The 16,609-nt window shown below is 42.4% G+C and overlaps 1 protein-coding gene across 1 annotated transcript; it reads right to left on the bottom strand.

Moving 5' to 3' along the window:
* Positions 1 to 4,144: 4,144 nt before the first annotated feature.
* Positions 4,145 to 10,501, bottom strand: LOC147962302 (disease resistance protein Pik-2-like). The gene is made up of 3 exons (XM_087535056.1): positions 10,183 to 10,501; positions 7,807 to 8,424; positions 4,145 to 6,151 (listed from the first exon to the last, which is right to left on the bottom strand). Exons 1-3 carry the CDS (start codon positions 10,444 to 10,446, stop codon positions 4,343 to 4,345), a joined length of 2,691 nt encoding a protein of 896 aa, XP_087391182.1. The 5' UTR covers positions 10,447 to 10,501; the 3' UTR covers positions 4,145 to 4,342.
* Positions 10,502 to 16,609: the final 6,108 nt, after the last annotated feature.

The raw sequence follows: 16,609 nt of genomic DNA, 5'->3' as shown, positions 1-16,609 counted from the left end.
CATGATCTTTATGATAGAGAGCCTCTTGTTCTGTCAATTTCATATACTAGTGGGAATTTTTCATTATAGAACTTGGCTTGTATATTCCAATGATGGGCTTCCTCAAAATGCCCTAGGTCTTCGTGAGCAAGCGAGTTGGATGCACACCCACTAGTTTCTTTTGTTGAGCTTTCATACATTTATAGCTCTAGTGCATCCGTTGCATGGCAATCCCTACTCACTCACATTGATATCTATTGATGGGCATCTCCATAGCCCATTGATACGCCTAGTTCATGTGAGACTATCTTCTCCCTTTTTGTCTTCTCCACAACCACCATTCTATTCCACCTATAGTGCTATATCCATGGCTCACGCTCATGTATTGCGTGAAGATTGAAAAAGTTTGAGAACATCAAAAGTATGAAACAATTGTTTGGCTTGTCATCGGGGTTGTGCATGATTTAAATATTTTGTGTGGTGAAGATGGAGCATAGCCAGACTATATGATTTTGTAGGGATAGCTTTCTTTGGCCATGTTATTTTGAGAAAACATAATTTCCTAGTTGGTATGCTTGAAGTATTATTATTTTTATGTCAATATGAACTTTTGTCTTGAATCTTATGGATCTGAATATTCATGCCACAATTAATAAGAATTACATTGAAATTATGCCAACTAGCATTCCACATCAAAAATTATCTTTTTATCATTTACCTACTCAAGGACGAGCAGGAATTAAGCTTGGGGATGCTTGATACGTCTCCAACGTATCTGTAATTTTTGATTGCTCCATGCTATATTATCTACTATTTTGGGCAATATTGGGCTTTATTATCCACCTTTATATTACTTTTTGGACTAACCTATTAACCGGAGGCCCAGCCCAGATTTGCTATTTTATGCCTATTTCAGTGTTTCGAGAAAAATGAATATCAAACGGAGTCGAAACGGAACGAAATCAACTGGAGAAGTTATTTTTGGAAGGAAAGCAACCCAGGGAACTTGGAGTGCACGTCAGGGGAGACACGGGCTGCCCACGAGGGTGGGGGGCGCGCCCACCCCCCTAGGGCGCGCCCCCTGCCTCGTGGGGCCCCCGTGGCTCCTCCGACGTACTTCCTGCACCCATATATACCGTCGTACCCTAAAACTTCCAGAACGCACAATAGATCGGGAGTTCCGCCGCCAGAAGCCTCCGTAGCCACCGAAAACCAATCTAGACCCGTTCTGGCACCCTGCCGGAGGGGGCAATCCCTCATCGGTGGCCATCTTCATCATCCCGGGGATTTCCATGACGAGGATGGACTAGTTCTCCCTCTAGGCTGAGGGTATGTACCAGTAGCTATGTGTTTGATCTCTCTCTCTCTCTCTCTCTCTCTCTCTCTCTCTCGTGTTCTTGATTTGATACGATCTTGATGTATCGCGTGCTTTGCTATTATAGTTGGATCCTATGTTTCTTCTCCCCCTCTTCTCTCTTGTAATGAATTGAGTTTCCCCTTTGAAGTAATCTTATCAGATTGAGTCTTTAAAGTCTTGAGAACACTTGATGTATGTCTTGCGGTGGATATCTGTGGTGACAATGGGATACCGCGTGCCACTTGATGTATGTTTTGGTGACCAACTTGTGGGTTCATGAACCTATGCATAGGGGTTGGCACACGTTTTCGTCGTGATTCTTTGGTAGAACTTTGGGGCACTCTTTGAGGTCCTTTGTGTTGGTTGAATAGATGAATCTGAGATTGTGTGATGCATATCGTATAATCATACCCACGGATACTTGAGGTGACATTAGGGTTTTGGTTGATTTGTGTCTTAAGGTGTTATTCTAGTACGAACTCTAGGGTTGTTTGTGACACTTATAGGAATAGCCAACGGATTGATTGGAAAGAATAACTTTGAGGTGGTTCCGTACCCTACCATAATCTCTTCGTTCGTTCTCCGCTATTAGTGACTTTGGAGTGACTCTTTGTTGCATGTTGAGGGATAGTTATGTGATCCAATTATGATATTATTGTTGAGGGAACTTACACTAGCGAAAGTATGAACCCTAGGCCTTATTTCCTATCATTGCAATACCGTTTACGCTCACTTTTATCACTTGTTACCTTGCTGTTTTTATATTTTCAGGTTACAAAAACCATTATCTACTATCCATATACCACTTGTATCACCATCTCCTCGCCGAACTAGTGCACCTATACAATTTACCATTGTATTGGGTGTGTTGGGGATACAAGAGACTCTTTGTTATTTGGTTGCAGGGTTGCTTGAGAGAGACCATCTTCATCCTACGCCTCCTACGGATTGATAAACCTTAGGTCATCCACTTGAGGGAAATTTACTACTGTCCTACAAACCTCTGCACTTGGAGGCCCAACAACGTCTACAAGAAGAAGGTTGCGTAGTAGACCTCAGGCGGGTCGTCGTCGGCCTTCACCGTCAAGCCCGAGCCGCAGGACACGGCGGGGGAGTCCCCGCTAGGGCGCCGCACCCGCAGCGGCGCCTTGACCATCCCCGAGGAAGGCCGCGGCGGTCGCATGCGCCTCGTCCAGCCGAAAACCGAGCCGGAGCCTCCCCTGCTCCCGGTGAAGCCGGAGCACCTCGCGATGGCCGCCGCCGCCGAGATGGCCATGAGGTGGGCGAGGGAGGACTACGTCCGCGAGCAGGTGGCTCGCCAGCGCCGGGCCCTCGAGGAACTCAAGGCGCGCCACCCCCGCCCCGTCCGCGAGGTGGACGGCGTCCTCTACCTCGACAACGATCTCATCCGCAGCCGGTTCGCCCCAGCACGTGTTTTTTCGGCGTCTGGAGGGCCGAACGGCTGGAGATGCTCTCACGATCTCATCCGCAGCCGCCTCCTCTCTCTCGCACCGTTTCTCTCCTCCGTCTCGCCGCTACCAACTTCCTCGCGTTGGCGCACGGCTGCTACCCCCCTCCCTGTGCCGTGCCTCTTTCATCCCATTGCGCTCCGCCCGTAAAGCCAAACCAGGAGCAATCAAGGGTGAGGAGGATCGGAGCGACCTGTAGCCGCTGACGCTAGCTCCGGTGAACGCCAATGGGGCTGTGCTCCAAGTTCCCTGCTCTTCTGTCTGGCCCACAGCATGGTATGCACCCTCTATTCCTTTCTTATCCCAATGTTTGATCCTCCCCCTTCCTCAGAATCCTACTTTTTTTTCAGTTGGGCAGTGCACTCTATGTGTTTGATGAATTGCTGACTTGCTGAGGCTTCAAGGTAAAAGGGATTTTTTCTCAGGAATAATTAACAACTTTTCGGCCATTCAACACCTCAACATTGTTGACACTATATTAATTGGCGATTGCATTCATTGGACACATCCGTAGGTTCTGGGTCGGGAGTCAGGACTTAGCATCTAGTCCACTTACCCCCTGTTTTTACTGCAGTAGAACATGCCGCTGATGGCTTCCAACAATGATGACACTCATAAGATGTGATGCTGGGGCATATTTACATACATAGAGCTAGCATCCAATGGATCATCACCAATTTAGCTTTTTTTCCCTCCCGGAACTTTCAGTGTCAAATTGTCAATGCAAATGAAATCATGGTCCTCTATCAACAGGAGCAGTCCTCATTTAGTATTTGTAAGTTGGGGTGTATTCCTCATGATCATCCACATACGTGCACTTTTGAATAGAATTAACCCATCCCGCGCTTTCCATCTGAGTGGCAACTCTAGTGTCATGATCATGGTAATCTTGCTAACATTCTGATACTCCGTATAAGGACGGTGCATGTGAGTGCTTGATGGACTAATACTCTGCTCGACCTGACGCCTGTGTCGGACAGTAAACTGAAGCAAACCGAAATGCAGTTGAGCTAGTGCTATTCTTCCGGCAGTGCATGGGATAACAATGACTAAATCAACGAATGGAGCAAGCAGTAAACGTGAGTACACCTAAGAGAAGAATGCCCCCCTTCTTCTAACTACAACTACAAGACGGGATCAATTTTGTATTTAACACAAGGAGAAATAAGTATTAAACAAATCTTAACATCCTTTGAAAGGAAGGAAAACTGAAAGTAATTAATTTAGACATCTTTCTACTGGCGTAGTCCAACGAAATCGTTTGTGCTGGCACACCGTAACAGGCTTGTTGCCAGCATCAAATTGACGACAGTCCACAACTCAGTTTTAATAAAGACCGTCAGAAAATCCAGCTGCCCGTAAAGAGTGCACATAGGTAGTATATTTTTACAAAAATACATGTTTATTGCTAATAAGCACACAAGCAATGTGGAAAACAAGTACACAAAGAAATGATGGATTACACGAAAAAAACAAATGATGGATTGCAAAGGCTGGATATCCAGCTAACTAGTGATAGCTGGAAAAATGGAACTCTTCAAGTTGATGCGGATAGTTTCTCCAACTTCACGGCAGGACTATTTGGGTGAGTAGCAAGATGTCTCTCAAACTCTATCCTGAATTGCTCATCATTTGTACCCTTGAGCAAGACTTCCTTTAGTTCAGACAGATTATTCAGGCTGGCAAGCTGACATGATCCACTTGAGTAGTCAATCTCGAGCAGCTCAAGATTTTTCATCGACTTTGATCCAAAGGATACTTGTAAATTGCTGGATCTGCAACCAATCTCAAGGATCTTCACTTTTTTGAAGGTGTCCAGCTGCTCCCGGCACATCTCGGCATAAAAATGGAGCCTGCTATCCGGAAGCTGCTTCACACGAAGGCGTAGAATGCACAAGTTTGGTAGCATGGCAAGGGACTCAATGTCAGTCTTCTCTAAAGAGTCCATCTCCACATCCAACTTCTTGAGCTTGCTAAGTTGGCCCTCAAGTAGAGGTAACTTGTCTTGTAGCCCATGCAGTTTAAGACTCTGTAGGTTCTCCCAAGGCAGGGAGATGCCATCCAAGGAACGTTGATTTCCCTCTGCAAGCCGCACTAACAAGGATTCCAAATGCACGTGACCTGAGATTGCAAAGAAGAAATCCTCACTGTTATGCCTATTGATGCCAGACACACCAAGCTTGTGCAATTGAGTGAGTTTCTTGAGCTCTTTCACAAATTCTTTCCCCCCAGAAGCAATGACATTGACAACACCAAGTGTATGCAGGGCTGTCAATTTTCCAATCCCTCTAGGAACCTCAACACCATGTAGGACACGACGTCTGCGCAACTCTAGCAAGCTGCGGGATGGGGCAGGTGATGTCAATGCTGAGATGGTAGTGCCAGCTCGGATATACTGCAGCTTCTGTAACTTCCCGATGTTCTTTGGCAGTCTGGCTATGGAGGTGTGCCTCACATCCAGAGTCTGGAGCTGCCTAAGCTCACCCAGTGAACTAGGCAGATGGGAGATCTCACTACATCCTCGTAAGGAGAGAAACTTGAGGCGGCGCAGCCGCTTCACCATCTCAATAAGATCTTCATCCTTTAAACCTGATGCATCCTCCAGATCAAGAACCCGAAGCAACCTCATACTTTTGGAGATGAAGAATGATTCCCACTTTCCAAACACTGTGAGCGACCGTAACCGTGAGAAGTCAATACTATCGAATACAATTATGTCTCTGACCCAATTCTTCAATATGATAAGGTGACGCCCTTTGCGTTCGGTGGTCAGGACACAATTGGGCCCAAGTTCAAAGACAAGGTTCTCTTCCATTCTTCGCGAGACGATGTACTCGCGGATGAAGCCATTGACCTGGCACATCACTATCCTTGTGTCACTGAATGCAGGGGTGACTAACTGTGGCATCTGCTGGATTATGCTTAGATCAAGGAGCTTGGAGAAGAAGTTCTCCCCTTTGTCCACCGCAGATTCTTCATCACTATCTCTAGAGTAACCTTCTGCAATCCACCTCCTTACTAGTCGCCTTCGCCGGATGCCGTGGCCTCGAGGAAAAATTGATAGATAGAAGATACATGGCTTAATTGAATCCGGGCAAGTACGGAAGTAAGAATACATCCAATCGAATAGGCCCCGTAGGCTGGCATACTCTGGATTGTTCTCTAGAGTGTGCATAAACTTGCTATTTAAAAAACGAACGGTATCCATCAATGTTACCGTCTGTGTGGCCAATAATGCAGCTATTGAAACTATCACTTTGGGAAGACCTCCGCACTTCATAATCAGTTCTTCTAGCTCGTCACTTTTGTGACCATTTAAAGCGGATTTGGGATTCTTCCTCTCTACCTGTTGTTCCAAAGACATAGAAGTAATTAAATTCAGTTAATTAACATGGTAAGCATCAATTAGATTCAGATTTTTCGGTTGCAGGATATAGACCGAGTAATCTTCCCCGTGTACATGTATGCATCTATGCAAGATACGAAATGAAATAGTTCATCTGTACATTTTGTATTATCCTACAAGACACCGACCGGTTGTGGCTGATCCAAATACTCTAACCGCTCAACCATCCACATCTAATACCACTAGATTTTTTGCCAATTACCCAGAATTGCCACTAGTTACAAGGCCTTTCCCCACTGGCCATTGGCGCCTCCTTCTGAATGCATGTTGATGCACCCACTCCCAAACGTGAATTGCACATGTTCAGTTAATAGACGTGAACAAGAAATTCTCCTTATGTTTTTGTATCCCTAATTAACTAAATATATGTCATTTCATATAACATGCACAAAAGTATTCCTCTAACTTTGCCAACCAATACAGGGAAACAATTTAGAGTCGTTAGGTGAAAATGATAGCATCAAATCTGTCACGAAAAGTATGTTCACAATATAGTGATTTCATAAAAAAATATTAACATAAAAATACAAAACAAATTCCAAAATGCATGTTAAATACCATGTTTAAGTCTAGTGATATTATAGCTGGCTGTTACTTACTTTCATATCCATTGTGCACCTCCCGAAGCTATGTTTTCTATATCTTGAAAATAAATAAATAATTTTCTGTACTCCCTCTTCAGTATACCTCGTATACGCATCGATTATAGCTCTTTATCATTCTCAATATACTTCATTAAATATTCTAGATACCCCAATATGAGTTTTGTTGAAAAAATATCATTTGCGGCATACCTTTTGTAATATACTCCCTCTGTAAAGGAATATAAGAGCGTTTAGATCACTATTTTTGTGATCTAAACACTCTTATATTTCTTTATGGAGGGAGTGCCTTTTTCACATACGAACAAATCAGTATATACAATACAGTGAAATACTTGTACTTGAAAGTAATATGACTATCTGTAGAAAAAGGCTAGATTTTTTTTTTGCAATAGGACAATTATAACTGATATTTTATAGTTCACAAATTTTCACACTTTTTTTTGGCATGTGGACACTAGGGATTTCGGTCAAGTTGAACATCCACATTTGTTTTGATTTTTTTTCATATGTATATTTACTAAAATGCTTAGATTTTCAATGCTGCATTTTTGTAAAATATGTGTTACAGACGCATGAGTAATAATGTACCATGCATGAAACGTTAATTTTGTGAGAACTTTTTTCAAAAAGGAGGGATAACCCGCTGGCTCTTCATCACTTGATGACACAATGATTTTATTATTGCAAAGTTAAATCATCCAGGATTTCATACAAAGATCTTAAAAGGGCGAAACAACTGGCTGATAATATTTTTACTTGGTCCATTCACCAATCGTATTACCAGACCATCATCCCAAACCGGTTCAATATACGGAAAGGTGTGACTACACTCAGCTGTACTACAATATAGCCTGTACGACCACCCCTCATCATAGCTTAACCGGTTGAATTGCTAATTATGTGAGAATATGCATGCAACAAACTACCTAAGTACCATAGATACCTCAAAGGACAATGTTTATAGATAATATAGCTTGTAGGAAAACACACCTCTTTCCTGAAGAGATCCATGGCGGCATTGGCTTCTAGACCTTTCACATTAAAGATTTGATCTTCACTATTTGTGCAATATGTGGCCACACTTGCTTCTGTTGTAATGACAATGATAATACTCGCAGCAGTTCTAGTTTCCAAGGTAGTCTGTATTAAGTCCCAGTCTTCTTTGGACTGGAGATTATTAATAACAATGAGATACTTATGTTGGCTCAGAAGCTCATGACATTGTTCAATTGGGTCTTTTTCTGAATGATGATCCATAAGTAAGCTTCGGGAGAAATCCCTTAAGTTGAACGGATATGATATATCCACCCAGTTGTATTTTTCAAACTGGCCACTAAGCATTATGTCACAGTACAAGTTTTCAACAAGAGCTGATTTCCCAACACCAGCTATTCCCCAAACAGATATAACTGGGGAATTTTTGAAACGTGCCCCAGCTGTATAAATGCGGAGTTCATTCATTTCCGAATCGCGCCCAGCAAGAAGGTTATTTTTCATCCAGTCTTTGATAACTCCCTTACTGGCAGAGGAAAGTGTTTGCAAGGGTGAAATTTGGCTCACTTTCGACAACATTAGCTTCTCTTGTTTGTCTCCATAGTTTTGAGAACCCTACAGATGTGGAGTGTTAACATGCAAGGACCATGGCAAGCTACATATAAGAAATTTATTGAAGTACTCCCTCCGATCCATATTACTTGTACTAAAGCCAGCAATAAGTAATATGGATCGGAGCGAGTACTAATTTACTAGACTGGCTATCAAATCCTTGCAACAACAAAAAACTATCTGCGGTGAATGTCACAAGAAAGGGAGTCTTTATAGAATAAAATGGGTTTCTAACTTGGTTGAACATGTTAACTAGGTTGTGTTAAATTGTGCATTTCAACATGATTCTTTAAAAACTAGAATGCTCCTGTGCAATTCCGCAGGAAACATCCTTAATCATATTTAAATAAGCTGTTTACAGAATCAGAAACCACGATTGATTGTGCATTTATACATGATATTAGACCAATATGCAAAATTGAGCATTTAACAGTGAGCCAATTGGTCAATGGTTTATAAGTGAATTGACATGTTGTAATATACATTATGTATAAGTAGATCAATCTGAAAGAAAAAAAATAGATCACGAGTTGATTCATCATTTCTATGTGATATTTGACCATTACATGGAATTAATCATGTCCATTTTATCTAAAAGTACCATACTATATCAAGTCAGCCATTTTTCCATTAATACTCGGCTGACAAGTCGGTTGTCCATTATATCACATAAATACATAGAGCTATTTTGCATTACAGTATCTCCAATCATTTGTACACTGATATTAGTATGCCGAATTGCAGTTTTATAGTGGAAACAATAATTAATATATATGTAGTATTATTGTGGGATGTCAGACAACTCAACTAGCTGTTGGATGAGAGAAGAAACAATGTTGCTACTGGATAACAGTGTTACGTGGTAATTTCTCAATAGGAGTCAATTGTAGGAACAACTACAAATGTGGCCATCTGTATTTAGCATGTAAATTCACCGAGTGGCGAGTCGTCTGGAGATCATTGTGTCCATGTCGTTTCTCAAGAGTTTGCTTAGGTCATGTGTGTGTAGGTTTATGAGTTTGCATGTTGAGTTCCTAATCCCTTCGCTTCGACGATGAATGGTATGACATGCAGTTGCTTAATTAGGAATATCAATATGTAATAAGCTATTTTCTGATAGTTATGATGATCCAAGGTTATGATTTATTCTGGTACAATTATGATGATTTATCTGTCTAGGTACAATTACAAACCTGACTTTGTGGGATTTCTTTGCGGTCTATCTACATTGGTACAATTATGATAATTTACGGTTCCCTATGTACTATTATGCAAACCTGACTATTGCAGTCAACAAATAAACTAAAGGAGGGTCCACCAATTTGATGAGTGATTGTCTTGCCTTTTCTCATGGCATTTATAGCTATTCTAGTCCAATAACGATATTACTGGTTATGATTTGTCTATATGCAGTTATGAAAATCTAACCGGGGTATAATTATGAAAATATGACGGTTGCAGTCTGCTAATAAAAGTGGATCGACCAATTTGATGACTAGATTCTCTTAGAGTAGAGACCATCTTCTCCTTTTTATGACCTATAATGTTTTTAGTATATAACAGAATAAACAATGTTCTCATTGCCTAAACAGTAATGTATCTTTTTGATAAACAAAAACTTGTTTAATTCAATTATTTTAAACAATAACATTTTCGTGTTTCATTTCAAAATAAATTAACCTACTGAGCAAAATAATAAATTCACAAGTATCACATGATTTACTGGAAGTAATCGGTGTTGCTTCGTGCTTAATTAATTACCTCCTTGAAGAAGGCACAAACAGAGTGCTCAGGGGAGAACTGCTTCAGCTCCAGTGGTTGGTAAGAGTCCCCGATGCACAAGCTTGCGATGTCAAATTGCTGGGTGGACACGATAATCCAGCTGCCATTTACCTTGTCAGGAAGAAACGTCCTCACAGCATCCCAGTCCACCATTTCAGTCAGGTTCTCCAAGACGACGAGGTAAGTCTTGGTGTTGACTTCTTCCAGAAACTGCTTGAATAGATCTTCTTGTGTGGCCTCCATTTTCTTGAGGACATGAACACCCACGTCTGTACCCTCCAATTGTTCGGCGCAAGCGTTTGTGGCATAGATCTGAGCCATGAAGACCGCACGAACTCGTGGGGGTTGAAAGGATGCATCAGCTTGACCCAGGCGCGGCATGCAAAGTTTTTGCTGATTTCTGGATCATTGTATGCCTTCCTGATGATGGAAGTCGTCCCAAGATCGCCGCTTGTTCCCCACACGGAGATCACCTGAAGGTGAGGGTCAGTGTTGCCTTTGTTGGTGATCAACTGGGTGAGATCCCCCAAGCCTTGCTGCCTCCTCGCAGTGTCCCTCGACTCCGCGAGCATGTTGAATGCTGGCGCATCGAGGGAGGCGCCAGGCGCAGCCATCTGGTGCTGCATGATGGCTGCCTTGGAGCCAGAGTCGCTGATGAGGTTGTAGCGCGAGTTCCTGGTACTCACATCGTTCACCCTTGCCTTGAGCTGCTCGATTTCGCTGACGGCCTCGTCAAGCGGTGGCAGCCCTATGCACCAAGACGGGGCCATGCGCCACCACCACCCAGTCTTGGGGTCGAGGTGGACGACAAACTCGATGCAGTCCTCCACATCGTAGGCCAGCTCGCGGACCTGCCGCACCCAGGTCATCACCACCTTGTTCTTCACGCGCTCTGCGGTGGCGACATTGAGAAATGAGTGCATCATTTCGAACTCGCCTGTGATGAACACCAGGTCGCGCTGCGCGCTCTCCCGGAGCTGCGCCTCCTCCCCGATCGCCGCCTGGGCCTTGGTCAGCGCACCCTCCACCACGGACTTGGCCAACCCAACAACCAGGTCCGCCATGGCTGCAGCCCGGTACCTCTCAAGATTCTATGTTTCTTGTGGGTGATGCTAGTGCTTGATGGGGTTGTTGTGCATCAACTTGGGGAAGATGGCAATCTTAAAGGGGGAGATGGGTAGCTTGTAAGACCTGCTGGCCAGATCTGTGAGATGTGGTCAAGTCTTCCCCGATCCACTGTTAATTAAATTAATGTGCTGGCCTGGTAACAGCTAATGGCTCTCTGGAGCATATATTTTTCAAGGGCTACTCGTACAAACTCTGTCTCTTATCTTTCTTCTTTTGAAGGACTGTCTCTTATCTTTCTTAACATCTTTACAAAAGACGTATATGATTAACTGTATTACACGGAAGGTCTTGGAGTTGTTGAAGAAGAACAAGGACCACCACAAACTCCCTCTCGAAGATGACAATAAAAGGCACAAGTTTCTGTAATAGTGATAGAATATGAAAGGGTTAGTTTCCCGCGATCAGTGCATCATATGTTAGGCTTTCAAAATGAAAATAAAAAACATACTATTGTATTATGTTTTAGCTAGCTAGTACCAAACTTATGACAACATGTTTTTCATAGGTTAGCTAGAAAGGGTCAAAGCCAAGTGAAATTACCCTTAAAGTGAACAATCAAGGAACATGAAGATGTTACTTGCATGTCATTGTCGCTACATCCAATATATGCTAGATATCTATGGTTTTCACCCCCGAGAATCAGATTCGAAACAACACTTCAAGATGAAAACAACACACATATGGATATGTTCTCAAATTAATATAAATTTTATATGATATACATATAGACTACATATTAACAGGGTAATTAATTGTAAATTCCTCAAAAAAGTAATTAATTGCTGGTCAAGTTCTCATTTCAATCAATATTAATATGCACTATAATATGGAAGAGCGAATAGCTTTATCTTAATTGTCAAACAAAAGTGTTTCTTGATAAATGGGAAAAGTGCACAGAAATTTCACTATAACAGATTCAAAGCATTACAACTTTACATTGACAGACCAACAAAGGGAAATGGCTTCTAGCTGTTTGCACAAAGCAAAGTTTAACATCAAAGTGACAAAATGCCATAGGAAGCAAAGTCTAACGTGATAATATTATAAGATATTAAATTATGTAATCATATTAAGTAAAACCAAAAGGACATGTGGCGCAAGTCTTTGAAGCTCACATATGTCTTGATAACAATTCGTGGTCACTAGTTTTGATGTTCTCCTTGCTGTGGTGACTTTATTTTGTCATTTCTTCTGTAAAAGCAGGGCATTGGGAGCACCCTTATTAAGAGATTATTCAATCAATCCTGGAGCAGGCAAAAAGCTAAGATGGCTTGGATCGATGGATCTGTCTGATTGTAACATCGTATGCTTCATTAACCAATCACCACCATCACATGTCCAAATTATATACTGGGGCCTTTGTCCTAGACGAAAAGCCAGTGTCTTAGCTCAAAGGATCGTCCTGTCTGTAATGCTGCCAATATGCTTAGTTAACCGCAATCAGTTGATGGACCAAATACTTTCTCTAATAAACCTCAACTCTATAATTTAGAATTATGGGAAGAGTTGGGTATTTTAGACGACAATTACGAGATCCATGACACGAGCTGGATATATATTCCGAACAACAATTGCCAGATCTATGAGGTGAGAGTATATTTTAAAGGGACACTTCTGTAGAGATGAGGGCTGAAGTCATAACATATCGTGTAGGTAGAAGCCATTTTCCTCGTCCTGTAATCATCCATGAGATGAGTAAATTTTGGATAAATAGGTTGGTGCATGAGTCGTATTATTTGTGAGAGATGGAGGTCCACAAAAGCAATAAGATAGTTTTCTTTAACTCTGCTATCTGCCTCAGCTTTGTGTTCGTTGGCTAGATCTATAGTACTACATATACGAACAGCTAATGGCTGAGATCAATCACCAATGGATTTGGCCCGGCTGTAATACAAATATGCTTTGTCACTAACGTTCCCACTTGCTATTACCACCTACCGTCGGTGCACTGGCCCATGATGTTAATAACCTGTAATATTCATTGGCACTTGGCCAAATGCATAATAACTAATTGATTTATCTACGGTCTTCGATGCACGGAGGTCATTAATCAAACGGTAGCAGCATCTTTGTGGATCAATTTGGCCAAATGGTCTGTGGGTACGAGCCAACAATAGCAAAAAATTAAACAACTATCGAGTACATCTGCCAGCCTAGATTGGACCATTGAAGGGTGTAGCCTTCCTTTCAAGTGTTTTTGCTATGATTAGTGTTTTCGGCCTTCATTTGTTCCGTTTTGATGGTGTGTGATGGATTTTACTCTTTTGGATTCATTTGGTTTTCTTCGATGGTGATGCGTCTAAGTTTATTTACGTTGGTTGCTTGTATGCACTAGTTACAACAGAACATGGCTTTAGAGTTGATTCTGGTACACAACTCTTAGCCTCAGGCGGTTTGGGTTCAGCACCAAGCCAGCGAAGCAGTCATAGACACATATTCCCTCCGTTTCTAAATAAAAATCTTTCTAGAGATTTCAATGTGGACTGTGTTCGGATGTATATAGACATAGTTTAGATTGTAGATTCATTGATTTTGCTCTATATGTAGTCCATATTGGAATATCTAGAAAGACTTATATTTAAGAATGGAGGGAGTACATCACATGGGTGGGGGTGCCGTAGCCACAACCATAGCAAATCCACATGCCAAGGAACCTAGACACCGGGCTCGATCTCCAGTTGGGTCCACCCCCACCTTGGCCGGGTGCACAAATCATTGGGGTCAGCCAGCATCATCGTTGGTAGTCCTGGAAAGCGCGATGCTAGAGCAGCGGGCCTCCATGGGCCAAATCCTATCCAGCCCTCAAAGCCCGCCACAACCTAACCCTAGAAATATCCCCACTGGCCGCCGGAGAACCACATGTCACCATCCCCCACCGCCACACATGGCTTGGCACGAGCAAGCACCCACCACGCACCGACGGGGAGGTCGTCTCGCGCCATCCGAAGGAGCCGGAATCCAGAGCACAGAACCCGAGCACGGTGGGACTTGATTCTGCATCACCACCGCGAAGATCATCCACAGCTCGCTGCTTCCCATCGAGCCTAGGCCCGCCCGCATGCATGTCGGGGGCATTGTCGTCTGCCTTTGAGCGCAACTTTGCGCCAAATTCTTGTGCAGCCGCCCGCAGCGCCACCGTGTCACCGCCACATGCAGTCGCCGCGGCCACCTGCGAGCACATGGGAAGAGGGCCCTGCCACTAGCCACCGCGAGGAGCTTTGCCAGACGGCTCCGGTGGCGACGGTGGTGGGTAAGAGAGGGAGCAGACTCAAGGGAGGAGGGAGTCAATGCCACCGCCCTAGTCACCTATGGGGGCTAGGGTTCAAAGTATCTTTTTAAAAAAATTCATGAGCAAGCCAATGACAATTCTTTCTTTTAGGTGTAATTCTATCTCTGTCTTAACAAACCAAAGCATGCCACCCACTAAATTAAAATTCCACAGGGAGCAAAACCTGGCATGCCAACATTCTGAGTGCTTATTATTTAGTGATCAGACATCAAAGGCAACCAAGAAGACTCGTAGCTCAAGTCCTTAAAGTTCACACCTGCCGAGGAGTCGCTTGTGCCTATCTCTCTGTGATGCAGAACAATTGTTTGGGGCATCATTTTCGAGCTCAATGATCAATGTACCATTTAGAAGTGCATGTGGGAAGTGGGAACACCCTTTTTGAAAGAGTATTTAACCAACCGTGGAAATGGCAAAGACCTATGGCTCAGATCAATGGGTACAAATATGCTTATAATTTCCTTTTTTTTTGAACTGTGCTTTTAATTTCCTAATCGATGGTGCTCGGCAGCAACCTCTTCGATTGCTGACTGAAACTCGGCCGAGCCAACGGCATTTCAGCCACTTCTTGTTGTCCTGCATAGTACTCCCTCCATAAAGAAATATAAGAGCGCTCTTATATTTCTTTACAGAGGGAGTAGTAGGTAGCATGGCTGATGCTAATACCGGCAACTAGTCATTGTCTTGGCGCTTGCCGATGAGAGAGAGAGCAAAGCTGAGTAGATTCTTTTCGCGGGGGGGGGGGGGGGGGGGGGGGGGGGAGGGGGAATGCCGAGTAGAACTCTGAATTAAGTTAAGTTTGCATTTAGTTGAACGTTGCAATGTATCTCCATCCTGTCATTTAACGCTACAAGAGTCGCAAAATCACATCTTTAATTTGCAGATCTTATATAGCTTAAACTAACAAACAGATAAGGTCATGCTTGTTAGAATGCCATATTAGGGTAAGGATAATAGCAGAGCCGTTAGCTGGCTAAATAAAATTGTCATGTCATCAAAAACCAGCCTTCTTAATTACACATATAATAGAATTGGCTATGTGTAGATTAGTGTTTTCCTTTTATTTCTCTCTTCTTTTTTCTTCTCATTTAATGTTTTTTTTTACCTTGGAGCATGCGTTGAGACTGACTCTTCCATGAGAGCCCACACACAAAACTTTTAGGGAGGTGTACCCAAGCAAAACTAAAACTTCATTTTCTAATGAATGTTAAAGAGTACAGAGTAAAACCAAAATAAAACTAACTTCAAAAAAATTATGGCAGAAAATTTTGAATTTATAAATATATATCAAAAGAAATAAATATACATATATACATGAATATGAGTGTAATTTCACCAGTTGATTTTTTTTGAGGGGACGCCAGTTGAATATTTACTGTTCAAAAGCACCAACGAGAAACTAAAAGGACGCATTTTTTACAAGTGATTAACCTTTGAAAGGAAAACTGAAATTAAACTCCTTTTATACCTTTCCATGAAATTATTTTCATGTAAGTAGAGCCTGTGTGTCATTCATACCTTGTTTGCAATTCAGTTTATTCCTTTGAGCGTGTCAATAATTTTTTCTATAGTGGGTCTGCCTTTCCGATCGATGGTAACACACTCCAGCCCAATTTTGATGCATTGTTTAACTTGGTGGAGGCCATATGCGGTTAATGTTGAGTACTTGGATGTTATGTAATCCCTTGTCCAATTTTTTTGTACCTACATGCAGAAATGGAAGCAGGATATATATAAGCTACAGTTTCCGTAGTCGAACAATTAGATAATATTTCCTCTTACATTATCAATAAAATTTCTTACGGACGGTTGGTTGTTTTCAGGACAATTCTTCTCTCCTGTGGTGATCTCAATTATGAGTAGGCCTAAACTATATATATATCTGATTGCGCCGAGATTTCACCCCTATATAGATATTCTGGGGCCATATATCCACTGTATGGCATTAAATTTAAAAGATTAGTCAATATGGAAGAGGTAAAATGTAGTTTG

Source organism: Triticum urartu, chromosome 7A, assembly GCF_056163025.1.
Source record: "Triticum urartu cultivar PI428250 chromosome 7A, HENAU_Tu73, whole genome shotgun sequence".
NCBI lineage: Eukaryota > Viridiplantae > Streptophyta > Magnoliopsida > Poales > Poaceae > Triticum > Triticum urartu.
Note: the sequence above shows the minus strand (reverse complement) of the source record. Positions and strands in the feature narration are given on the sequence as shown.

Coding starts and splice junctions, on each gene's coding strand:
- LOC147962302 (XM_087535056.1), bottom strand. CDS start 10,446: ATGGAGGCCACACAAGAAGATCTATTCAAGCAGTTTCTGGAAGAAGTC. Junction 8,425..10,182: donor TTTGTGCCTTCTTCAAGGAG/GTAATTAATTAA, acceptor CCACATCTGTAG/GGTTCTCAAAACTATGGAGA. Junction 6,152..7,806: donor TGGATCTCTTCAGGAAAGAG/GTGTGTTTTCCT, acceptor TTGGAACAACAG/GTAGAGAGGAAGAATCCCAA.